The sequence below is a fragment of the Bemisia tabaci genome, chromosome 7, assembly GCF_918797505.1.
Source record: "Bemisia tabaci chromosome 7, PGI_BMITA_v3".
In the NCBI taxonomy this organism is placed as follows: Eukaryota; Metazoa; Arthropoda; class Insecta; order Hemiptera; family Aleyrodidae; genus Bemisia; species Bemisia tabaci.
In genome coordinates, this window is record NC_092799.1 from 30,125,994 (window position 1) to 30,151,541 (window position 25,548).

At 44.7% G+C, this 25,548-nt stretch overlaps 1 protein-coding gene across 7 annotated transcripts in view; it reads left to right on the forward strand.

Annotated features, from left to right (window-relative positions):
* Positions 1–25,548, forward strand: part of LOC109041486 (pumilio homolog 1) — a 376,227-nt gene that overhangs the window by 254,721 nt on the left and 95,958 nt on the right. Inside the window, exon 11 of one of the 7 annotated variants that reach the window (XM_072302960.1) lies at positions 10,376–10,627. The exons of the other annotated variants lie outside the window; for them this stretch is intronic. Coding sequence (XP_072159061.1) covers positions 10,376–10,612 — 237 coding nt within the window. The 3' untranslated portion in view covers positions 10,613–10,627. Of the gene's footprint in view, positions 1–10,375; positions 10,628–25,548 lie in introns of those variants that run through there. 7 annotated transcript variants of the gene reach the window in all.

Below are 25,548 nucleotides of genomic sequence, written 5' to 3' on the forward strand. Positions count from 1 at the left end.
GGTTCTGCGCTTCTTAAATTTCATCGCTTTTTATCGGTCATCTGGAAATTTAGGTACATAATTTTTTTATCATCCAAGCTTTACTTTTGAAACGTCATAATTTATAGCGTGGCATTTATAGAAATGTTCAGCTGACAATTCGCCCACAAAAAGAAGAAGAAATAAAAATTAATCTGATAAGCCTCTTCAGCTGAAATGCTCTACACATTCCGTAACCATTGAATTCTTGGAATACTATATAGTTCACGAGTTTTTTGATTACTCGCTGTAACAATATTTTGCTACTGATCTAGTTCAGTAGGGATTTACACCGCGCAAGGAATACCGCCGCACGATCTCACTACTTGCCTGTGCCGGCTCACAAAATGCACGTTTCGCGAAATGAAAGAGAGCTCAAGAGCATCTTAGCATTGCAAATCAAGCATGCTAAAAAGTGTGCCCGTCCGCTGAATTTTAAATTTGCGCAGCAATAAAGTAGTCGGTATTTTGAACACCCTTCGATCCTCCTCCTTGCAACCCTCCTTGAACTCTCCTTGCAACCCTCCTTGAACTCCTCCCAGTCTTATCGACACTCTCACACCAACGTAGCTTCGATCAGGTCGCGCAGTAACAACACCTCTCTCATCTCCTGAATCGTGCAGTTAACGATATTTAACTTGAAATAGTAGAAAATATAGTGCCATGTGGATTTTAATTCAAAATCAACTGCGCTAAGGACGATTTTACACGTCAGGAACGTAACGTCTAGAATAGATAACAATTGCAGCACGGGGGATATCGTCTGCATGGCCTATCTGAAAAATGAAAGGCAATTCATAGCAATGTGCGTATCCTTAAAACTACCCTCTTCCTCCAAATTTTGAGCCGGAAAACTCCGTTGTCATATGGAGCTCATAATTCAATAGCACTTAGCAGCGTCGCACGGTGGATCGAGTCAATTAGAGAGGTCGGACATGAAAATTTTGACTAGAATTGCAAGATTAGATGTTTATCTCGTCACAATTTCAGTTTTAAGGGGTGTTTCTGAAAGAAAATTTCACGAGGAAACCAATGGAACCACTTTTAGGACCTCAAAGTTTCGTATAAACGGAGTTGTAAGCGTTTACAGTTTCCAAATTTTGTCCGACCTCTCCTATTGACTCGATCCACTGTGCGTCGTCACAAGCTTCAATCTCTACAACCATCTTCTCTCTTTCTTAAGTTACTCAAATACGGACGGTTGACTCGAATCGGCAACCATGTCGTCACATCGGTGGCTCTCCGCGTCCGAACTTGGCGCGAAAGTCCACCCCCCCCCCCCCGGATCCTCCCGATCCCGAGCTTTTGCGCTTCCTTCTGCTCCCGTCGTCGTCTTGCGGAGCCTGGAGTCCGTCACGCAGCACGCTTAAACAACGATAAACTTTTGATTTAAGCGCTTCTCAAGACCTCCCTCCCTGCCTCCGCGCCCCCGGTTCCTCCGCGAAGCTATACGCGGCTCAGGACACAATTCCATTTCGCAGTGGATCCGATCCCCCCCCCCCCCCCCTCGCTCCGACCATTTAACTCGCATTAAAGCCGGCGCTTTTCAACGCCATTTCCGCCGGCGCTGCTGCAGCGCTGCACCACTCCACTCCTCCGGCGGGTCGGCGCTCAGCGCGAAATTAAAATACGACTCCGGGAAGTCGCCACTCGGCGGCGCGGCGCTTGGAAGCTCGGGAGCTTGTTGAAAGCTCCGAGTTGGCGACGAAGACGGAAGATGGTGCTCCGGCTGACTAGCGGTGTCTTGGCTGTGTTGCGTTGGCTCCGATACTTGAGCCGAATCTCTGCAAAGGTTCTCTTCCCTGAAAAAAATAGTCAAAGAACATTTTCCTCATGAAAAGTTCCTTCTTTCTTGAAGGGGGGAGGGAGCAAATAATTATTTGAAGGGAATTTTTCTTAATTATGTGAAACGTACCCCCTCTCCCACTAACAAAATTGAATTGACTGCGAATAAAGAGAACTAAGATCTTCAACATTCTGAACCCCGGTTTACCCCGAACAAGGGGGCGGGTAGTACAAGGGATTATTAGGAGCAATTCATCACGAAAATAAAGAAGGATTTATTACGAGCCTCGAATATGCTATGGTCACAAAAAGCCCGAACAACATTCAGTTAATGGAACAAAAAAAAGCTGTTGTAATATGGTGAGAGTTGAGCCTCGAGCGGATTCAAAGCTCTCCGAAACGCCAGCGACGAACGTCGATTCCGACTCTCGAACCATGTTACAGGGCCAGGAATTGTAAGAGTAATTTCTCCACGGATCGGATCGGCGGAGAAGCGAATTGAAAAACGAAAGGAGGATAAAATCCCACAAAGAAATATTATATAATCCCCCACGCAAACGATTCAAATCTCCGACCCAGTTGGCCCCACCAGTAGGACAGTGGGATAAAAAACACGCACCGCGCGTAGTGTCCTACGTTCGGGTCTGTACGTACACCGCGTCCCACACGGGATTTCGGACAAGATTCGCACCGCGCTGACCGTTTATGGTGCGACGATCGTATTCGCGCGGAAAATTCACGACGAATGGAACTGGTTTTTCTGCGGCCCGACGCCCGCCACCGGTTTGGATGTGCGCAGTTACGCAAGTTCCGCGGGCGTTGGGCATTTTCGGAAGGATCCGTGTGGGAGGACGCTCGGCGTGGGCTTGGATTTCAATATCAAAAAGAGATCCGCGAGCGCTCAATTTTGAAATGTAGCACCTCCTCGCTGCCCGTGAGCCCGCGGTCGGCCGTTGCGGAATCGTAAAGTTGAAAGCTAATAAACTTTACGACCATCACCGCCAAGAGTTGGTTCATAATCAAGAGGGGATATGTGAGAACCGATCCTGTTCTCGCCGCGCGGGACATGGGTTATTAATGCGTGAGGCGACACGCGTACTCTGCCTTCATTTCGCTACTTCTGGCGTGACCTGAAAGTGAGGTGGGTGCTTTAAGTATCCTTCCGTCCTTCATTGATGCTAATAAAATGACATCAATCCACACGGATGAAGAAAAGAAAAAGAAAAATACAAATAAATAGACCATGATTAATATAACAGTTTTGTTCATTGGACTACACGTGTCGCAAATTTCAGCTATCTTCAACGAGTCGACTATCAACCATTTGGATACTTCTGTTCCGTCACCGATTACCTGACTCAACCGTCAGTTGAAAAGGTGTTAAGAATTGAATTCTTGAAGAAAAAATTGAATGTTAAGAGCTAAAAGGCATAAAATCAAATCGTAGATCATTCTGTTTCTGGTAGTAAAGAACGAGGTATGCGAAATTAAACAATAATTCTGTCTTAATCTCTGCAACTCGACTTCTTCAAAGGAGCTCATAATTACCCTCCAACGATTTTTAACGGGGGTCGAACAATTCAATTGTGCTCTTTCTATTCTCAATTGATGGACATTCAAAAAACAAAACATACAAATGGAACTTGAACGAGCGGGCTGCGTTATTGACGTGTAATTCGAGGGTGTACAATCAGGGGCTTTATCTAAACCAAATTTTTGGACACGCTGTTTTCAAGAGGAATGATCTGCTTCAAAAGAAAACTCTAGAAATTCATTGAGAGTGACCCAAGTTGACTTTAGTCCTACCGAGGTCAAATACATAAAATGCAATGGGAGAAAATTCTCCCTTGCATTTCTACAAATTTAATTACATCGGTAACACCGGCGTGTAACTTTGTGGCGCCTATCAGCTCAATTTTTAAAACCGCGGTGTGCCAGAAATAATACGCCTTTTTTGCATGCATTGCAGGAATACCAACTACCGAGGAGCGCGTCATTTCAGTGTAAATACTCGGGAGAGGAGCATTTTGATCCGCTGAAACGTAGACGTGTCCAATTAACACCTATGTACACCCGTCGAGGACGTGAGTGACGCTCTAGGGAGCGTCTTGACGCCGCGTGCGGCGCCGCGACGCTGCTAATGGACGCGAAGGGCGGTCTTGAAGCGTCGTTTAAGCGCAGCGACGATCGGTTCTGGCGCGATGACGGAAAGGAAACAGGCGAAATAAATGTGTTTGAACACAGCGGGTACTATGTAAATTTATTGGCACCCCCTCCTCACGACCGCGTCCCCCCCCCCCCCCCCAGCGCTCCCCGGCGTCAGGTTCACCGCCTCGCGACTTGGTTGACGATTTTAGCGAAACACAATATTTGCAAACAAAATTGCGGCGCGGAGCTCGGAAAAACCCGAGTCTGTATACACGGGGACATTAGGGCTGAGTAACTGTGTGGCTCCGTTGTCGCACTGTAGAGCTGAGCGTTTGGTTTTTAAACGAAGGAAGAAAAACAAAGGACCGTTTTATAATTTTATAATTGGTGTGAAATATTCATGAAGCCTTTGGACTTTTTTAACTGGAATCAGCGTAACTACAATAGACGTTGTCCAATTTCCAGATATTCTCACAAATAGGTCCTATATTTTTAATCCCTCGCGCAAAGGTATCGGCGCAAGGATATTTTAAACAGTTTACTTGGCTCTCTGACCTTGTCAATTGCTCAAATCGAGAGCTAAGGGACAATACCGCTTACCTGTCAATTTTGGCGGAAATGAGCCAGCGTTTTTGCCGCACTCCAGAGTATAAAAAAACGCTAGTTGACGTTTTTAGTTTCTTCGAATTCCACATGGGAGCGTTGTAATAACGCTGTGATGTATTAAAAGAAAAAATTGGAAACCTAATCTCGGAATTTCAGAAATGGCATGGTTTTTCTCGTTCTGTAAAAAGTCTTCGTTCGCAGACGAGCTGTATCGTTCTTCAGCCATCCTAACGGTTCTTGACTCCTCCAACACCATCCGAATTCTTGGCTTTGTCCAGTTTTTAAAGTCAGCCCTGATTCTTACACCTCGGACATTATTTTTCGTAAAATTTTCATGCATTACAGTGTTTCGATCCAGACCTCGTTCAACGGTCCTCGATTCGGTTTCGCGTCGGCGAGGTGGCGAATTTTTCGGATGCGGAACCCCACAGTGCGGCGCGCGAAGGATGCGGAGGCGGCGGCGCGTTTTGTGGCTGCAGTTAACCAAGAAAATTTAATGGTTCCGTCGCGAAATTAGATAAAAGTCGGGGCTGCTGCTGCTGCTGCTGGTGCTGCATCCCGATCCCGTATGGTCCCGGGCACGTTCCGCGGAGCTTTTACGATTCCTCCAGACTGCTCGCGCCGCTGCCACCGCCCCCGCCCCCCTCTCCCCCCCACACGTGAGCTTTAAGCTCGGCTCCCGCACCTCCGCAGGCGCCTTCTCCCTCGGAGCGCCGCGACGCAAGGCTGCCAAACGGTGCGATCGAAGGTGGATATTTAAAAGGGTTTGAATGGGGGAAATTGTGCTTTTTTAGCACTGTCTGGCAACGAGGCTGCGATGCCTTCGACGGCGGGCAGGAAGAGGGAGGGTGAGAAGCGTAAAACGGCTACAGTGTATAGGATGCTCTTTACGTACTTCACCGACATTTACGTTTGATTTCCCGATGATGCTCGAACGACTCGGTATGGAACAACGTGGTTTATGTCGTTTGATAATTAAGACTTTTTAGCCCATTGAGTCGGGGGAAATTTTTGGCGCCTTTTTCGCTTAAAGATACGTTATAACCTTAAAACCAAAGACATAAAGACGGAGTGCTCGTATCTAAAAGCACGGGAAAAAAGTGAAGCCTGGTTTGGCGCTGGGTGCTTGTGTGAGTGTGTAAATGAGCGCGGGAATCCATGGCGGCAAACGGAAATTTGATTTGAACTTGTCCTCTTGATTTTTCCTTATTTCTTCTTCTAAACGTGTTTTAAATGCCTAAAACGATTATATCAAGAAAGTTCGGTCTGCGTCCTAATATAATACACCTACTTTTGCTCAGTAACAGGCAGTAATCTCAGATAAAGTTAGTTTTTCTTCTGCTCATGGTGGTTCTGCAGGTTCAAACAGGTCGTTACAGTTCTAGATGACCGTCACTCCCAAATGAAATTAATCGGTCGACGACGGACCAAAGCTAACCTAAAGTTAAAGAAATATGAGTGGGTAAGTGAATTTGGGCAAAAATCAACCTAGAATACTTTGTTTCCGCAATTATTTTACTCAGTTCCCGCCCTATATTTGAATTCAAACTTGTCCCGATTTCGCCGCCAATCCTCTAGCCAATAGTAGAGGTGGTTGAAAAGAAGCTTCATTTTTTGCTTTTAGCCCTCCGTCTTTATGTCTTTGCTTAAAACGTTGCGTAGGATGAGCTACAGAGCCAGACGAGGTACAACCTCATGTGGTAGTGGAATGGCTCGGAAGGCGTAGAGTCAGCGTCGCGTAATTTTTATTGGATGCTCCGGCTCAAAGTTATAAAATATTTAATAACCTTTACTGCATAAGTGTTTCCGACCACCATTAAAAAAAGGAGAAGAGACGGGCCCGACGCAACATCGTGATAAAGCAAGGGAAAGGTAGGTCGCGCGTTGATAACGGCGCAGAGATACAACTATTCGTACTTGATGGATGTCCGTGTGGTATCTGCAAAATTGAAGGCGCCATGACGTGAAGTGCGAACTCGAAATGCATTGCTTTATGCTGCCAGTGATGTATCGCTCAGATTCGAGCGAAAAGTTAACAAATAAGGTCGGATTTCATATTGTCTAGCCTCGGCCGTGATGCTACGTAGGCCTGAAAGAACTACACAAAATTAGACAGACTGAAACGAACACACTATGGAAATGAGCAAGGAAAAGGTCGCGCGTTGCTTACGGCGCAGAGATACAACTATTCGTACTTGATGCATGCCCGTGTTGCATTTTCAAAATTGAAGGCGCGATGCGCGTAGCTGGGACTTTCGATGTGAATCTTCTTTGAAACATCACAAGTTACCAGCAGTATGTTCCATCGGCTTGTACCAAAGTACATTTAGAGTAATATAGACGACTTGGAAAATCAAGTTAAGTAATTTTACCATGTTAATTTTTCTTATCATTTTCTGACTTACGTTATCCCGATGTTTGTATTACTGTCATTTTAACTCCGCCTCGAAATTCGGCGCAGTCAAGTTTTCGATTTAATCTGTTCATTCCTTAAACCCGTGTCTTCCGTTAAATTATCTTGCGTCAATTAACTTTTATGGCGGGTCCTTAATTCAGACATGAGAATTGTTTCTCTTTAAGCATTCGAGAAACCAAACGGGAATGAAGAATTCAAGACTTAAACCCAACCGAACCGCTCTGAACTTATCAAGGCACTAAACGGCATCGTAAAAGTCGTCTGATCGTTTCTGAGAAGATCATTCATTTGAGTTATGTGCTAGATTTTCGTTAGTGATAAAACGCGAATGCAGCACTGCCGTCTTTTGATGAGTAGAGAATGTTAAGATGAATCAGTGCGCGCGTGCTCAGATGAACATCAAGAAAATCTAGAATATCTTCCCCAGGAAAGAAGGAAAACGCCAGTACCTCTTGACCTCTGCAAAAGAAAGTGTGAAAGGATGGTTTCATCCAGTGCGCTTAGTATAACAGGGTGTCTAGCATCAGAAAAAACCGGGAAATATCAGGAATTTTGGCCGATCAGGACAAATCGGACATTTTATCAGGAATGTTTCTTACGCAAATCTCCTCAGCGGAGAAGTCTTACTGTTTTTTGCCTACCGTGCTAGGAGTCGTTGCGCCGTCTTTGTTTCCGGAGAAAAACCGGGAAAATATCAGGAATTTCCCAATTGAAAAAATCAGGAATTTTTTGTAAAATATCAGGAAAAATCAGGAAAATATCAGGATTTTTCAAAATTAAAAAATACTAGACACCCTGTATGAAATCTGATTTGAAGGGATGTAACTCATGATTCTGGGAGCACAAATATGACTGTCTCACCGTGCTCTAGTCGGTGCGGTCAAACCCGAGTTTTGGCGTGGTTTTGACGGCAGACAGGAAGTGGGACGCAGTTCATGACCACTGCAACAAAGATTCGGATTTAAATGCGGGGGATGTGAAGGGGGCGGGGGGCGGTGAGTAAAATCACGGACCGCTCGCGTCGGCTTGCGGTTACGTAGCAGCGCCGGATTCCTAAGCCCGTCCATTGATGGGACTCCCCTGGCTCCCTGTTCCCACCCCCCCCCCCCCCCCATAGGACCCACTTGTGGCCGCACCCGCTAATCCTTCCGTTCCTCGACGACTACCGGCCAACCCCTCAAGTTCCCCAACTCCGCAGAATTAATGACGCGTGGAGCAACTCGCTGCATCGATATGAGGATTCTATCGTGGCGTTAAGTCCATACGAGTAACTGGGAATCGACTGGATCCCCGTGGGAGCGGGGAAACCTCTGAAACAGACAGGTAATTTGTGTTATGAAAATCGGGAACTTCCTCCCTTTTTGCCAGGAGAGCACATCGTTTTTACGTGTGTTGATCCTCGTCGACTCATGTTTCAAAGATTAGCTATAAGATGAAAAATATTAGCGTTCGCACTTGGACAAAATTTTAGTTTTTTAGAAGGAACTTTAGTTTTTTAGAAGGAACTTAAGTTTTTTAGGAGGAACTTTAGTTCTTTTAAAGGAACTCTAGCTTTTTAAAAGATACCCTAGTGTTTTTTAAAAGGAACTTTGGTCTTGGAACTTGGTTCCCCTCAGGTAGGCGACGGAGGGGGCGTCCAGCCATACGGTGGGTAGAGGGCATCCGTGAAGAGATGGAGAGATGCCAGCTTCCGGAGGATCTCTACCGTGACAGATTCCTGTGGCCGGGTAGACGTCGCAGAGTGCCCTAGCGCGCCGTAAAAGCGGCTCATACATACACACATACTTTGGTCCCCCCCCCCTATTAGAGAAAATAAAGAAGTAAATTTCTGGTTTTCATAAGGGAATTTCTCACTGCTCACCGCCAGTAGGGCGTCCGTCGGTGTGAACCGGCAAGCGCGGGTCGGCGGGAATTTTCCTCGATCTGATCTGCGTGGCGGGCGAGGGAAATGAATGGGTTCGGGTGGCGGTGCGGCGGCGTCACGGTGGTCACCTCATTGTCACCTGCGGCCGACAGTGGTGGCAACCGTGCGGACGGCTCCGGCCGCAGCACTAATGCATCGGACCTTCACGGATGGCCGGCCGCGCCCGCGAATGAATCGGGAAACGCGCGACGCGGAATGTGGAACGGGAGCCGCCGATGCCGTCCCGCAACGGAGGCTGCGAAACGGAAACCCGACGGTCGTCAGACGGGACCGAGTAAGAAATCGACAAGTTCGATCGATAGTGCCCTCGGCAGGCATCTTTCAGCTGACTGACATGCCCATCTTAGCTGAAATCGCTGGAGAGCCATGGCTTACGAAATTGATCCATGTAGATTTGGGCTTATTGCAGTGGGGCCATTCATCAAACACGTAACGCTCACTGGAAAAAAAGAAACACATTGGATCTAGAGTCCAGACTCTTGAAAAGAAAAGAAAAAGGACTCCTGATTCAATTAGATGTAAGCTTAAATCAAAAGGAAATACGCTCAAATTAAGAGGCTTGGTTCTTGATTTAAGCTTAAATCTGATTGGATCAAAAGTATTTTTGCTTGTCGATGTTTTGGACTTTAGATCCAATGTGTTTTTTTTCCCCCAGTGAACGCTATATGTAGGATCTTTCGGAACCTCCCCCCTTCCCCCCCGGTAACAACCTTCTGGCACGTCAAAACAACACGGCACGCTACATTATGTGTATGTGACGCTTTCCTCAGCCCCCTCCTTCCCGCAACGGTTACGTTTTTTACGGAGTAACCCGGGAATTCCTAGGGTGTATTAAGGGAAACTCGTATTTTAGGGGAAAAGTATATAGGGTGAAATTATGAAATTAGCTCCCATTACAAATCCTATCATTGCTCATCTTACAGATCTAATCATTAACGTATACAATTCTCTACGACACGCTGAACTGATACACACAACATGCTTTCGACGGGACTCCCTAAACTGATCAATATCGCAACTCCGCGATATCTGGAGGGATTATGTGGTCTCCATCATGATTTTGAAAGCATATTGTGACACCATAAACTTGTCCAATTATTCATGTCGAAAAACGTTTCCATCCTGTCTTCGATCATTTGCATCCGTGGAAACAATTCCACGGCTCTGCCGGAGAAAAATGTGAAGTGGTGCTGGATGTATAGCCTCTCGAGCGAGGGAAGGGAGGAAAAGGATTCGTGCATGAGAGTAGGTGGCGCCGGTGTAACATTATCGAAGCATTAGCCTTTGCTCCTGCCCTTTTCAGTGTCCCCCTTTTGACCCCGGTCCACCCGCCGCACCGCGCCGCCGGTATCGATGAAACTTCCTACTGGCGCAGCGCCGCCCCGCGCCTGTGTTCTTCATTTTAATACGTAATGCGATTTGTATCGATCCGCCCCGATCGCTTTTATTAACTCCAACTTTTCTTTCTTTTGTTACAGGTATGTACTTTTTTCTCCCGCGCCTCTCTCGAATCTGGGGACTTAGTCTTCTCCGGCAAGTATGTTCTAGTTTGTGTTTCTCACGAGCTTTTTCTCGTCTTCCCGCCCCTTGTTTTGTCGAAAAGTGAGTTCTTAGACTTCGCGAGCTTCGAGATGAAATATTTTAGAAGGACTCCTATCTCTTGTAATGCTCTCTCGTCTTTCCGCCCCTTCTTTTGTCGAAAAGTGAGTTCTTAGCTTTCGAGCTTCGAGATGAAATATTTTAGAAGGAATCCTATCTCTTGCAATGCTCAATAAGGCTTTCGGACCCATCCTAAAAAATTCTAGTTTAAGATGAAATGTTACCTGTGTGGTTGCACAGAGACAGCGGGCTGATGATTAAAACTGATAGACAAAGTGATAGACAAAGAAGACTTAGGGAGTACGGAGCGATCCTATTGGTTGAAATGGGTGGTTCCTTTAGACCAAGGAGAAAATGATGAACTAAAAAAAGGGTGTCTCATGGGTTGCCTTTAGTTAGTCTATTACCTACCTCCGTTATCTACTGTAACCACCCGCTTCCACCAATAGGATTCCTTTATATCTCTTTTGTCTTCCTTGCCTATAGTATTGCCTATCAATTTCAATGATCGGCCGCCTGAGATCCGAATTTGAAGTTGCGTCCGAAATCAGCATCGGGCGTTTCAAATACAACGCTTTCCTTTTGCTCATGCCGGTGATTCTGAATCTTCTCACGCGATCCATATTTTTAGATTCATCTACGACAGGTTCACGAACTTCATCCCTCGTAAAGATAACTCTCAAGGAATGCGATTCATCTTCAGTAAGTCATCAAAGTGACGTGTTCGTTTCCCTGCCGGTTAACCGTTTAATGACGTGTAATACGATTAATTAATTGTCACGCGTGGCTTAAAGGCGTTGTTTTCAGATCGTTTCCCACTCTCTGCAGAACCGACCGTCGAATAAAGTAGATTTTTTTCGACTCGAATTTGGCAACGCGGCTTTGACGAGAACAAGGCGAGAATATCAACGAACTAATTAGACGGGGCCTGCTCGCATCGGATACATCAATGTTGCGTGTTCATTAATGCACGCGGAAATGCACATTTGTATTATTATTTTTTCCAGCCCCGAGAGCGCGGCCGAGACCGCTGATAATCATCTGCTAATCGTGAATCGTGTTGTCAGGTTGTTATGCTCTAGTTGACTTAGCATCATCGAGGTCGAGTCAGTTTTTTTTTTCGATCGCTATTTCTCCCGGGCGCTAGTGAAAATATCACTGTTTCTCCTCAAAATACGTTACTCTTCAGTGAAATGTCAATGAAATTTATTTCACTGAATTTACAAAAATTTCACAAAATTTTACAATATCTGAAGACGCTTACGCAGGGTGTCTACAACTCCGGAAAGTCTGGAAATAGTGCTGATTTTTTAAGGGCGGTCCGGAAGTACTGAAAAAGTGCGGAACATCTGCAAGAAGGTCCGGAATTTTTTCATTTTTGTCGCAAATTTGAGGGGGAAATTCCAAATTTGGAAATTTTCCAAATTTCCTCAAATGGAGGTACTGAAAAAGTACTGCATTTTTCTGATGAGGAGGCACTGAATTTCTTGGGAATGCACTGTAAAAGTACTGATTTTTGGCCAACCTCTAATAGACACCCTGTTACGCATTCCTTGGTGTTGTCATATTAATTGGTTTTTCAAGTCATTAACGTCACACTGGAAAATGAAGTCTCTTGGATCTAGAGTTTACACTCCTAAAATTTGAACAGAAAAAATTATCCGGGATCGATCGGATTTTTGCTTCAATTGAGAGCCTAGTCTCTTATTTTAAGCGTATTTTCTTTTGCCTCAAGCGAAAATGCGAGTGCATCAAGAGTATTTTTTCTTGTCAAATAACTTACGGGTCCCGACTGAAGATCCAAGAGGTTTTTTTTCCAGTGCAAGCCTTGAACATGGGAAGCTTATTAAATGCAGCCTTTTGTCTTACCTATAATCTGAAAGCATACGGTAAAGCTTCAGAAAAAATAGGGAATGTGGAAGTTTAAAAACAATGAGCTCTGGCTAAGAGTTGTCAAGGACTCCTCCCCCGAAACTGAGGAAGCGATACTAATCAGCCTGACGCAATTTTTTTGGAGGGGTTTAGAGAAGAGGTGCCAAGGGCGTGCCCCTAACAAGAGCTACTTCGGGCACCCCCGCCTTTGTCAGGGCACTGAGGATAGGACCCAACAAGTGCAAACTTTAGCTGCAGCGCGGAAAGTACTCTGTTAATCAATCGTCTCCTATAAAAGCTGCGAAATTGAAAAAGTCGTTCGTCAGCTCCGTCGCGAGACGTCTAAATGAATCGGGGGCTTCGTGCAATAAAACAACCATAAATTTAAAGTCCAACATTCAATGAGGTAACTCGCCTCCGACGACAACCAACCGAGAAGACGAATGGTCACTTGATTAAATTTTTCTGCTGACACGATAGACGTCGGATAACGTCCTGATCCGACTGATGCAAAAAGTTAAAATCGAGTGCCTGCAATCACTCTTAGTTAACAGCGATATAGACCGGCAATATATATTTAATTCTTATTTCTCGGAAGATAAGTGGAACTGTCACCATTTTATATATAATTTAACTAAACTAGAGAATTTCGCCATTTCAGCGCGACGTCATTACGTCGAGAGTGATTTTTAGATTAAGCATTGCATCTCACCAACCAACGTCAGATTTTATTCTTGCTTCGTAGCAGGGTGTGTATGGCTGCATAACGTTTGCGCACACTTTTCTTACCGATAACGTTTGCGCACGCTTTTCACGAATATCATTTGCGCACACTTTTTACCGATAACGTTTGCGCACTTTGCACTATTTGGCAACGCTTCAATGATGCGTCAGTAGTAATCGTGATAGTAATCGTGATATCGCTTCGTGATAAGATAATTCAACGGACGGATAATTTATAAACGGACGAGGAGAAATTTTCATAGAAATAAATTCCAATAAGCAATCAATAAGTAAATGAATAAATAAGTTAATAAGAAGAAAATAGAAAATGAAGAAAGTTAAGAAAATAAGGTATTTGGATTTTTCGCTGTTACTTCAGCTAAAAATGCTGTCACTGTCTTCACCGGAATCATCTTCAGTGCAAGGACGGGTTTTAGGGCTGTTTTTAGGGCAGGTTGCATTTGAAGAGCAAGTTTCATCAGCACCATTTTCAGAAATGGATTCATCAGGCTCGTCTGCATTGAAAGAGTCATTTACAGCCTCCGGGTTATTTTCTTCGTCTGAATCATTTTTGTCGGGGTATTTAACTTCACGAACCATTTCCAGAAATTCCGTAATAATCAGGTCCTTATCGAGATACAAATTGGTTAATCCATCTATGGCTGCGTCAATGTTTTTAGGTATGGGTTTTTTAAACTTTTTCCGAGATCGCCAACTCGCCTGTAAGAGTGACAGAATATCTGAAAAGGTTACCTTTTCACAAGATGGAACCTCCTGCCGTATTATTTTAAGTGGCGGTTGATGAAGATTTTCTTCCGCTTTTCCCTTCAAATTTGTTCTAACTTGCTGCAGTTTTATTTGTTTTTCGGTCGGCGAGTCATGTTTCTGTAAAGGCTAAATTCAGGTTAAAATACTTTAAAACGCGATGTTCTGACCACGGCGAACGACCGATGACTGGGTCACTAATTGCCAGACAATGCATTGCAAGAAAATGTCTTATCATGAAGCGATACTATGACCGCCCGGATCAAAACAAACTCCGGTTTTCGGGTGACACGCTCAGCATCATTGCAGCGTTGCCAAATAGTGCAGTGTGCGCAAACGTTATCGGTAAAAAGTGTGCGCAAATGTCATTCGTGAAAAGTGTGCGCAAACGTTATCGGTAAAAAAATTGTGCGCAAACGTTATGCACCGGTGTGTATAAGTCCGGAAATAGTACTGATCTTTTAAGGGGGGTCCGGAAGTACTGAACAAGTGCGGAAATTCCGCAAAGAGGTCCGGAATTTTTTCATTTTTGAGGGCGAAATTCAAATTTTTCAAATTTCGTCAAATAGAGGTACAGAAAAAGTACTGAATTTTTCTGTTGAGGAGGTACTGAATTTCTAGGGAAAGACTGTAAAAGTACTGATTGTTGGCCAGTCAGTTTTAGTTTGACACCCTGCATAGAAAATGGACATTTTAGCGAAGAGGCTTACGTCCGTAAATCGGTTCCCCAGTAAAAACCACTAAAAACAACTATTATTTCTACCGAGTTTGTCTGCGGCGTCAAAGATTTCGATTCAGCGAAGCCTGCAGCATAGTCGGATCCTCTGTAATCAAAGGAATACTCTCGTTATGCCACATGCAAATATATCCGATTGTGAGTCTACAATAAGAAACCGATCATCCGGAATGGGAAACCATCTACTTAAAAGCAAACGAGCCATGCTGCCTCCGCGGGAGGAAGTAAGAACAAATCAAAGCGGAAACCTCGTTTTCCACCCGATCGGATAAATGCACCCGTTTCGGATTCCCCGAGTTCACTAACCACTATCGGAAAACAAACGACTTATCTTTGCAATCTCATTAGGGCATTCACGACTGCATTTTCCTTAGAAATTCCTCCATAGTAGGCGTCCACTGTAAGGCAAGTACTGTAGACATTTTTTTTTTTTGCGAAGCATTATTCATCTCATGATTTGATGATAATCGTTCTTCAAACGCGTCAGATCAACTGAGGCAGTTCTCTTGCCGTTCTTCGTCGCTGCAGATTCTGCGTAAAATAAACAATGTCCGGCTAAAGTAGCTTCAAACGGAGTTTTCTGTTGATCATGATGTGTCCTCGTTGATTTCGAAATCGTCTGTTCAAAATTATAGCCTATGATTGCACATTCAATGCGTGACAGTTAATCATTGTTCACTGAGAAAAAACTATGGTTTATAAACCTATTAGAGGTAAATATGGAACACCTATAATAGTCGTAAATAAACTAATGATTCTCGGTCTGTGAACCATACTAAGGTCTCTGTACCTAATTAAGGTACCCCGTACCATAACTAAGGTATATGTGCTATTATTATATGTAGAGGTACTACTATTAGTGGTGTTCCATATTTACCTCTAATAGGTTTATAAGCCATAGTTTTTTCTCAGTGTTAATCATTATTTGAAATTTAAAAAAGATTAGGAAAAAAAGAAGGGGAATACGTAAAATTCGCATTCTACCCTTACAATCATTTCTCCGGAATAAAACAAATTTTGGACATTTTCGAAGTTGGGTTGTTTTTCAAACTGGAAGATTCGTCTGATCCCATCCTTGGCCGCAACGCACGGTCGCGCTACCGGAAAAGCGTCTCGACGTGGGACGAGAAACCGCTACATGTTCATGGAAAATCCGACGTGACGGTGAGCACACGAAAACTTCTTACAGGGGCACACGTCCCGGGCGTATCTCGACTCCTACATGGTCTACGGAAAGCACGGAGTTCAACGGAGAACAGGTACCACGTTGCAATTAAGATACGTATTTTAGTGAGAGGAGTGGCGGCACGAGGCTCGTCCGAAAACTGGCTCATTCCGCGGTTTTAATTCTGAAGTGAGTTCACTCGGGATGTTGCAGTCGCGGTGCTCATCCGGCAAGCTCGGAGGGTCCGTCCGGCGCGAATTCCGGCGGTTTCGGCGCGACCGCAAACTTCGCGACTCGCCACGCTCGCGAGCAGCTATTTGGCATTCAAATGAGCCTCTTTGCTCCGGAGAATTCGAAAGCTCTCACGCCTCTTCGTCGCTCCTCTGACGTAAGGGCGTACCTCGATTTCGACATGAGCCCTGGAGAGCATGAAGTTGCATGGATAACAGGGTTCATGTGGAAATCGGGATACACCCTTAGAGGAGCAATGTCTTGTCCGATTCACGCGCGGACGTGAGGAAGGCGTTGCGTGAACTTTAACGGACGGGGATGAGAAGTGACCAGACGTTCCAGGCCTGAAGGCGCCATTTTTAATGTGTTCGGATAAGTGATGAGAAGCAACTGACTGTTCATTCTGTAAATAACTTGTTATTTGCGTAAGATCAAATGATACTTTTTTTTACCACAAATAAAACGCAATTTGGCAAAGAGTATTTCTTAATCGCGGCTTCCGTTCGTAAAAATTCTGCTCGTAAATGTCGAATTCCAATTCTAGGCTAAATCTACGTCGAGAATTTTTTTCTAAAATAAAGAGAGAACCTTATTAGTGGCGAATCTAGAATGTCTCCGCTTACAGATCTAGTCCCTTTTTTTTAGTGCACTGGAAAAAAACACACACATTGGATCTAGAGTCCAGACTCTTGAAAACATTGACAAGAAAAAGGACTCTTGATTCGATCAGATTTAAGCTTAAATCGAAAGGAAATCCGCTCAAATTAAGAAGCTTGGTTCTTGATTTAAGCTTAAATCTGATTGAATCAAGAGTATTTTTTCTTGTCGATGTTTTTAAGAGTCTAGGCAGCAGTATCGAACATTCGAAAAAGGGGGTAAAACCTATACCTCCAATGTTGAGACTTCGAAGTAACCCCACGGAATCGTGACTCGTGAGCATCCGTAAATCTCAGCGTTGAATCAAAGCGCTGGGTTTATCGGCGTTAGGGGTGACACCAATCAAATCGAGAGCGAATCGAGGGAACTGTAAGGAGGAATGAAATAAGATCAGTCGTCGTGGTGTTTTAAAATTCGACGTGCCCGAATTACCCGTCAGCGCCCGCGGTCTATATACGGCGCGGCGCACGGTGGATCGAGTCGATCAGAGAGGCCGGACACGAAATTCTTGGCTAAAATTTCAAATATTATGTTTGTTTCGTAACAAATTCGATTTCAAAGGATATCTCGGATAGGTAATTTCACAGAAGAACCAATGGAATCTTTCTGAATCTTTTTTGTTTCATATTTTTGAAAATACAAGCTTTCAAAGTTTCCAGATTTTTCCCGTTTTCTTTTTTTGACTCTGACCATTGTGCGGCGGCGGCGACAGCGAGTGTACTCGCGGGATCGACTCACTTACGCGTTACGGTCTAATCCAATCAATGTCGAGTACGTACCACCCGATTGGATCGAGGACGAAGCCAACGAACGGGGTCAGGATATTTACATTGTCCCCCTCGAATCACCGAAAAGACGAACGAATGACGGACCTCCCCGTCTCCTTTCACGCCCGAGTCTCGTTCCGTCGATGATAGGATGACGAGGGCGCGGCTTCCACCGAAAACCGCGGCGTGATCTTTTCTTTCTTTTTTCCTCCTCCTTTTTGCCAGTTTAATGGCCTTATCCCGTTTGAAACGGAGAAAAAACCTATTTGGACTACATTTCGCCGCAAGAAACCACTACTTTTGGCCCATTCATCAGAACATGTCTGAGCACAGGGGAACTGATACCGTCGTTTTTCATACGAAGGAACGTATGTCAATCCCAAGGTTGCAAAATTCACCCCTAAGTTCTGTTTTTCACAAATGACCCAAAGAAAATGACGGCCCGATTTCTGTACGAAATTTTGCTAGTTTTTGACGCTTAACCACGTGAAAATGTGTCGGATTTTTTGTGAGGAGTATCCACTAGTTTCCTAGTTTACATAATTTTTTTTGAAATGAAATTTGACAACGGTGAAATATATTTACGCTGTCTTGTCCTCTGGGAAACGACAACATATGTATCCAGAATTCAGGACTTTATTTCAAACTGAAAATTTCACTCATTTTTGTTTCCGATCCCATGCAAAAGTAACAAAAAGTTTGAACCAAACTAGCGCAGGTTCATTTTTGTGAAAAATTGAATTGTTTGAGTCAATTTTGCAACCTTGGGATGGAATAACGTTCCTTCGCCCGAGAAACGATTTCTGTCATAATTTTTTTTATTTTCCATGTATTTTATTTCCCTTCTTTTTTCGGAAACTCGTATTCGTAACGGAAGAAATCCGTCAGCGCTGGAGTGTCGATACGGAGTTTTTCGGGAGAATCGAGTCCGTCCCCGGCGGAAAAATTTAATATCCCGCGAATTTTCAACGGAGCGCGACACCGCCGTGGCCGTGCGCCGAGCGCGGATGAGAACCGTCGTCATCGTCGACGTCGCCGTACGTTCCATTCTGTTTGCTTCTCGTTTTTTGACGTCGTCGTCGTCGTTTCGCCCGGCGACCGAACGACGAAGAAAGGTGCGCATTCCGAGCGAGCTTTGAGGACTTCCCCCGTCCCCCTTCGTCGCTTTTCCTCTTTTTCTTTTCATCCGTCAATTTGAGTGCCTCGTTTATTTTGGTCACGGGCGTCCTACTCGACGCATGTGAAGCGCTCTTGTTTGCCTATGGTTATGAGCTCGCGACGTAGCGGCGCACAATGAATCAACTCTTTAGAAGAAGTCGGACAAAATTTGGGAACTTTAAACGCTCGTTACTCCGTTTATACAAAAGTCTGAGGTTCTAAAAGTGGTTTCATTGGTTTCCTCGTTAAATTTGCTTCAAGAGGCATCCCTTAAAGTTTAAAATGTGACGAAATAAACCTAAAAATTTGCAGTTTAAGTCAAACATTTCATGTTCGACCTCTCTAATTGACTCGATCCACTGTGCGGCGCTGCTGCGCTTCTGCAAAATAGATTAACGCCGTCGGCACCGAGAACCACGTTAAGGGAAAAACGTCGTATGAACAAACGTAGGTTGCCAAATCTCCTCTCACTAAAGTATAAATCTTGAGGAGCGACATGAATACTTCCCTTCGAAATTTTCGAGCGAATTAGGTAGGGTGAATCGTGGCTAAAATTCCGTCGAATAACCGAAGGAAATATTCATGCGAATCGACCCGAAAAGTCAGGGTTTCCGCAGCGGGAACTTGGCAACGTTTGCAATTTCTTAAGGCGTTATTGTTCCTCCGCGGCCGCCTCTGCAGTATACCTATGCGAGGGTTGGCGGAAACAGAGAGCCTCTCGCGATGGGTTTTATTTGCTGAGGGCTTCATCCGAGGGCGGAAGGAAGCTCCGGCTACCTTACCTTTGTAAATAACGCTTTAATTACACCATGGAGGGGTGTTTATTCCGATCTGACTCCTCTTGGCTGTCTCGTAAATTACGACGCAATGAAGACTCTCGCAAGTTGGCAACGCTGATTTTCTTCCGTTTACATGCATGGAAAATAATCGATTCTTTAAGATGCCAGGCTGTCTCACGTAATTTGATTATTTATTATGTATTTAAATGGTAAGAAAACAGTGCTGCGTTGACTTGCTTATAGCCAGAATCGCATCTTTTCGTGCTAAAATTATTGGTTAAAATTACTGCACGGTCCGCAAATTTCCCGACCTCGCCGGAGGGCAAATATTACACGATTGTGCTGGGAAAATGCGGACATTGGGCGAGGCTTAGGGTAAGGGGAGGGAGGTCGCCCTAAAGCGCAGTTAAAATTGTCCCTTGATTATAGAAATGTTCGTCGATTTTACCAGGTTTTTTTTAAAGTCCTGCCCTGTTAGAAGTGTGTGCTTCTTTCGCAGCTCCTCCTCCTCTCCCCCCCCCCCCCCGACAGTTTTGCAAAGGAATTCTGAAATTTAAGCCTGCGACTCGTATAAAATCAAAACGAAGTTGCAGAATGAATCCAAGTGTTCCTTAATGCGACTGGCCTATGTTAATCGTCCTGTTTTTCCAAAAGACGACACCTCCGTTGTTTCCATGTCAAGGATAGAAATCTGGAGTTGGGACAGAACTTACGATTTATCGCGAATTTATTTATAATAATATAACTATATGACAGGCGTGGCCAACCCAATTCAGGAAAGAGACTTCGATGAGGATCCAAGTTCTCAGGAAAGCTAAGTGCAGGGAATGGGAAAGGAAAAGTTCCCGGTGGATCTTCAAAGTGCGTATGTGTATGTGTGTTTCTCCGTCCAAGTTTCCCGGGACAAAAGACGTTATCCGGGAATCCCAGGGAAAGTTCCCCCCTGAATCCTTCGGCACCGATAATTATCGAGATGCAAGTGGATGTCGTTAACGGGGGTACCTCACTGCCGCGAGGGAGGGAGTCTGAGTAACTTTGGAAATCCAACGCGGTCACTGGATTAGGAGCTTGGAAGTTCAAGCGGAGGTGTTCTAATCCAACGCACAGTGGATCGAGTCAATCGAAGAGGTCGGACATGAAATTTTTGACTAAAACTGCAAATTTTTATTTTTATTTAGTCTTATTTTAAGATTTAAGGCGTGTTTTTTTCACGAGGAAAGCAACGGCATCTAGGGTTGCCGCAGTCAGGGAAAACCGGGAAATGTCAGGGAATTTTAAAACACTGGGAAAAAAACACATTGTATCTAGAGTCCAGGCTCTTAAAAACATCGACAAGAAAAAATATTCTTGATTCAATCAGATTTAAGCTTAAATCAAGAACCACGCCTCTTAATTTGAGCGGATTTCCTCTTGATTTAAGCTTAAATCTGCTTGAATCAAGAGTCCTTTTTCTTGTCAATGTTTTCGGAAGTCTAGACTCGAGATGCAATGTGTTTTTTTCCAGTGAAAGCCAGGAAAAACCTGGAATTGTCAAGGAAAATGACGAAAATGTTGAAAATGTCGGGGGAAAATTGTCAGGTCACCTGTATTTGCTTTCTAGACTAGGTTTGATGTTTCAAACAACAGATGTTGAGTGAAAACTATTTGCATTTAGTCGTTTTAACCATCTAGCATATGTTCAGTTTTCAGGGACTTATACCAAAATGTGACAGGAAAATCAGGGAAATCTCAAGGAATTCAATCTCTTCATTCTGTGGCAACCCTGGGTGGGGTGGTGAAGTGATTCCCAAATCACTTTCAGAATCTCACAATTTTCCATATTCACAGTTAGAAGCTTTTAAAGTTTCCAAATTTCGTCCGACCTCTCTCATCGACTCGATCCACCGTGCGACGCACCTTTAACAAGCCAAATCGCGGACGCATGTTTCCTTTTACCGCTATCGGGTGCTGCGGTGGAGCGCGGGGGTTGCGTAAGCTGCAACTCGAGTCGTTGAGCCGAGCGTATCGCATTTTTCGGATCCTTTACCCATACTTCCAGCCGGTTGCGCAAGGCGGGACGTTGGGCAGGCGGGCGGTGGCCAATTAGTCATTTTGTCCGACCGCGTAAGGTGAGCCATCGCCGCTGCCACAGTTACCCACAGACCCACGTTCTCCGTTTCTCAATTTGTCGGAATGTAGAATGGTCGGAATCCACTCAGATATTCCGAATATCGATCGGGTACACACGCGCACACGCGGGCCGGCTGTCGAGCCTTTATTTGTCACTTATCGAATGACCTGAATTAATGAGTTCCACTTGTTTGTGCTCGACCAATTGCTGATGCGGAAAGCTGGGAAGTTGTTTTCAAGATGTTTTTCCGGAAGCCGATCGTGAATCGGACGTATTTCTGTCAAACGGGAACTATTTGCATGAAGGCATGAGCCCCGAGACCCAGAAGACTACATGCATAACAGGGTTCACGTCATAACGCACATAGTTTCGTTTGGCAGAAATACGCCCAATTGAAAAGCAAAGGTCCTCCGAATTTGAGTTGATTGATTGGAGCTCTCTGGGTTGATTTTAACGGCAGCGGTCGGTTACGTCGTAGGAATCAGTCGAACATATGAAGTGGTCCATCGATTATTTCGTGCCCAAAGCAGAGGGGCTCCATTATTAATCACCCATGGGAAATTTTGCCTTACCGGGGAACTGGGGATCATCTCAGCGGCTCGATGCGCTTGCGATTGATTATCAACACCGAAATTCATGTTTGCTTCTCATATTATGGCACAGTGGAAACATGAAAGGGTCTCTTAAAGCCTATCGGATGCACATGAATGATCCATGTACGGAAATGGAAGTAAATTGTGTTGTTCTTATGGGTCTTTTGACTTCGGAAAAAAATTCTGTTGCTGGTGAAAGTATTACCATTTATGCGAAGTCCACGGTTTTCTCCCTGCATGTATCTCATGTGAATTTTGTAAATACAATCGCTTAAATGAATTCGCATTCGCAATTTCCCTCCACTAAAAACACTTCTTAAGATTTTAATGATTTCAGTAACAACAAGTAAATAAGTTAGTAGTCTCTTGCCAAAAACGCAGCGTAGGTAAATCAGGTATTTTGTCGAGACAAAGCTATCAAGTATGTGCCGGGTTTGATTTTACTACAATTGATGCAGTTTTTGCCCTTCATTTTCTTTCATTTTTTACCTGTATCAGTCAAAAGTGAGCTTGCGCTCTCTCTCTTTACTATAAAAGTGTAAAGCTGGGTCGACTTACGCGCGAGTCAGGTGAAATCTTTTCTGCGAAGTCGTTTTGCCATCGATCGTCTCACCGTGTGATGCGACTCGTCCAGTCAGCTCGTGTGAAAGTCGAGACCCGTCTGGAAATTAGCATGCCGCACACAGGAGTGGTTTTGCCTGGAAACCAAATGAAGTTTCATCCACGAACAGGTTGTGGACCCGGTGCTTACGACGCGCCATCGGTGGCCGCCAAATGCACCGCCGGATTATCATACCCATCTGAAATTGTTTTACAAGTGGTTTTAAGTTGAAAGTAAAGTTTTAATCATTTGCGAGTAAAAGTTCCCGAGCTGCTCCAACTTACCGTCGCCGACGTGTAAAATCGTCGTTTGTCTTACGGACCGTCAGAATTTTTTCTCGGCTTTAAGGTGGTAGAATAAAATTCGGAATGGAGCTTGCTGCACGGTTGCCGGCGGTCTGAGAAACCAAGGAAGTTGGGGAATTTGCAACGATCGCGAAAAGTTTGGGAGTCTCTGACATATCTACTAATCACTAAAACTCGACTTCATTTTGCAATAAGGAACCACTGTTTTTGGCTCATTTAAGAAATGGCGTATGTACCATTAGCTTCCCAATGCAGATAGGTGCTTTTACGTATAAGTCACAAATTGTGGTTCCTTATTGCAAAATGAAGGTACGCAGTTATGCTCGAACGGACAATCCACCCTGATTTGCTCATCTTAGGACGTGAATTTATGGTCCACTGTATTACGACTTTATCGGGGGTTCCATGGCGGCCTTGGCTCTAGAATCGAGAGCTGCAGACGAGTCAAGTTCAAGATCGACGTGCCCAGCACCACACCGAGCACCGGTTGAGAACGGTCTCGAACGGCCAATTGCATCAACTACTGGTTAGCTTCCGTCGGATGACTTCAGCGTAATCGTCCCGCGCTGATGAACCTATCTGCTGCGTAGTTAGAGATCGGTGTGGGAACTTTCCTCAGAAACTTTTGACCGCGGAATGTACTTTCAAGTAATACTCGTGATTCGACGAGTTCTTGGGGAACATTTTGGGAATCCCTGTTGTTGGCCCCTTATTTTTTTTCAGGGTGACTGTAATTACCAGCTGTGGTTCCTTAAATCTCACCGGACAATCACTTTGTGTAATTTGACTCGATGCACACATTTTTATTGAATGTTTTTAATCATTAAATGCATTTGTAATTTTATTAGTCGAATTCATTTGTCAATTTTAATTCTTTTTTCTTCGGTGATCACTTTAGAGCAATTCCTTACACTGGGAAAGAAAAAAAAAGAAAGAAAAAAACACACACACACACACCCTCACACACACATTAGATCTCGAGTCCAGACTTTTGAAAACATTGACAAGAAAAAATACTCTTGATTTAATCAGATTTAAGCTTAAGTCAAAAGGAAATCCGTTCAAATTTAGGGGCTTGGTTCTTTATTTAAGCAAAAAGCCGATTGAATCAAGAGTATTTTTTCTTGTCTATGTTTTTAAGAGTCTGGACTCTTGATCCAATGTGTTTTTTCCCAGTGTAGGCCCTTCCTCCTATACTCCCCCTCGCAAATTTTTGACACCTTCCTATTACTTTTCCCCGGGAGATTCGGCTGACAGGATACCTCCGTTTATCTCGGTGGGTTATTTAGCCTCGTGCAAGCGCGTTCTCCGCCGGTGAAGGTGGATGAACCCTCCGGCGCTCGCTTGTGCAGCAGCCGAGCGCGGAGCCCGTTTCAATGAACGTCGGCGGGTGCATCAAAAATTCAAAGGCCGGGGAGGAGTCGGCACCCCCCCCCCCCTCCCTTTTTTCGGGGAGGCCTGCTCCAGAAGATCGAGAAAGCTCGGAGAGAGCACGGCGGAATCTTGATGAATACCCGCGAGGGGTGCGATGAATACGCTCTCTTCGGCACCCGGCTCACACGAGGTGATACGACGCCGTGGGTCTTCTTTTTCCTCCCTTTTTTTCTTTTTTATCAAGTTCTTTAACACGTGCGACGAGCGCCTTTGATTCTGCCGCCTCTGCTCCTCCCCTCCCGTCCGGTTTCATCCCTCGCCTAAGTTCAGGGTTAAGTGAGGCGCCGACTGCATCGAAGTAAGCTTTCGGCCTCCGGTGAAACCAAGTCCTGAATTCATGGAACTTGCACGCACTTAGGACAACTCAGACGACGCGGATTGTATTCGTTAGAAACAAAGCTGTTCTCGGTTTTCCTGGGAAACCCCTTTTTCGGATGAGCTTAGTGTATTTAAATTTCATTTTAAGACAGTTTTGTGAGCACTGCATTCGAAATGTGAAACTTGGCAATGGAACGTAGCCATGAGGAGTCTGTGGCGGGTTTGCCAAACAGATGGCCCTCATCTCGGCACTCCCCCTCCTCCGGCCGAAGATTGAAACACCTAATTCGACAGTGATACAGAACGTACGACAAGGAAAACTCCCCGGCCGCGGGAAGCGGGGCACGAGGCTAACGAGCCTGACGGAAGGGAGCGAGCTTTATCTGGAGCAACCCCCATCGCTTCCTCTTCCCTAACTTGGTTATTATTCTATCGATTAGTTCTAAGAGTAACAACATTCAACAATGAATTAAAGAGCCTCTCGCACGCTCGCAAGGGCTCCCCTTTTAATTGCCAGATCTCCTGTACCAGCGGTTTCGGATTCATCACTCCACCGTGCTCCCGCTGTAACAGGGTTTCGGCGATCTGGAAATTCAGGGAAAGTCAGGGAATTCCGCCAGCAGTCTAGATCTAAAGTCAGCGTAATTAAAAGTGTAATTAAGTTTTGTCGAAAAGGGCAAAATTTTAACAATTACACAGGAGGAAAGAGAATCCGACATTTCGTGTTAATGTAAGAATTAGAACACATAATATTCTTAACGTGTCGTCCATATTTTTTGCTTTGGATCTCTTAACTCGAGGTTAAATTGACCAAGTCTCTGTGTTGAGAATTCGCCAA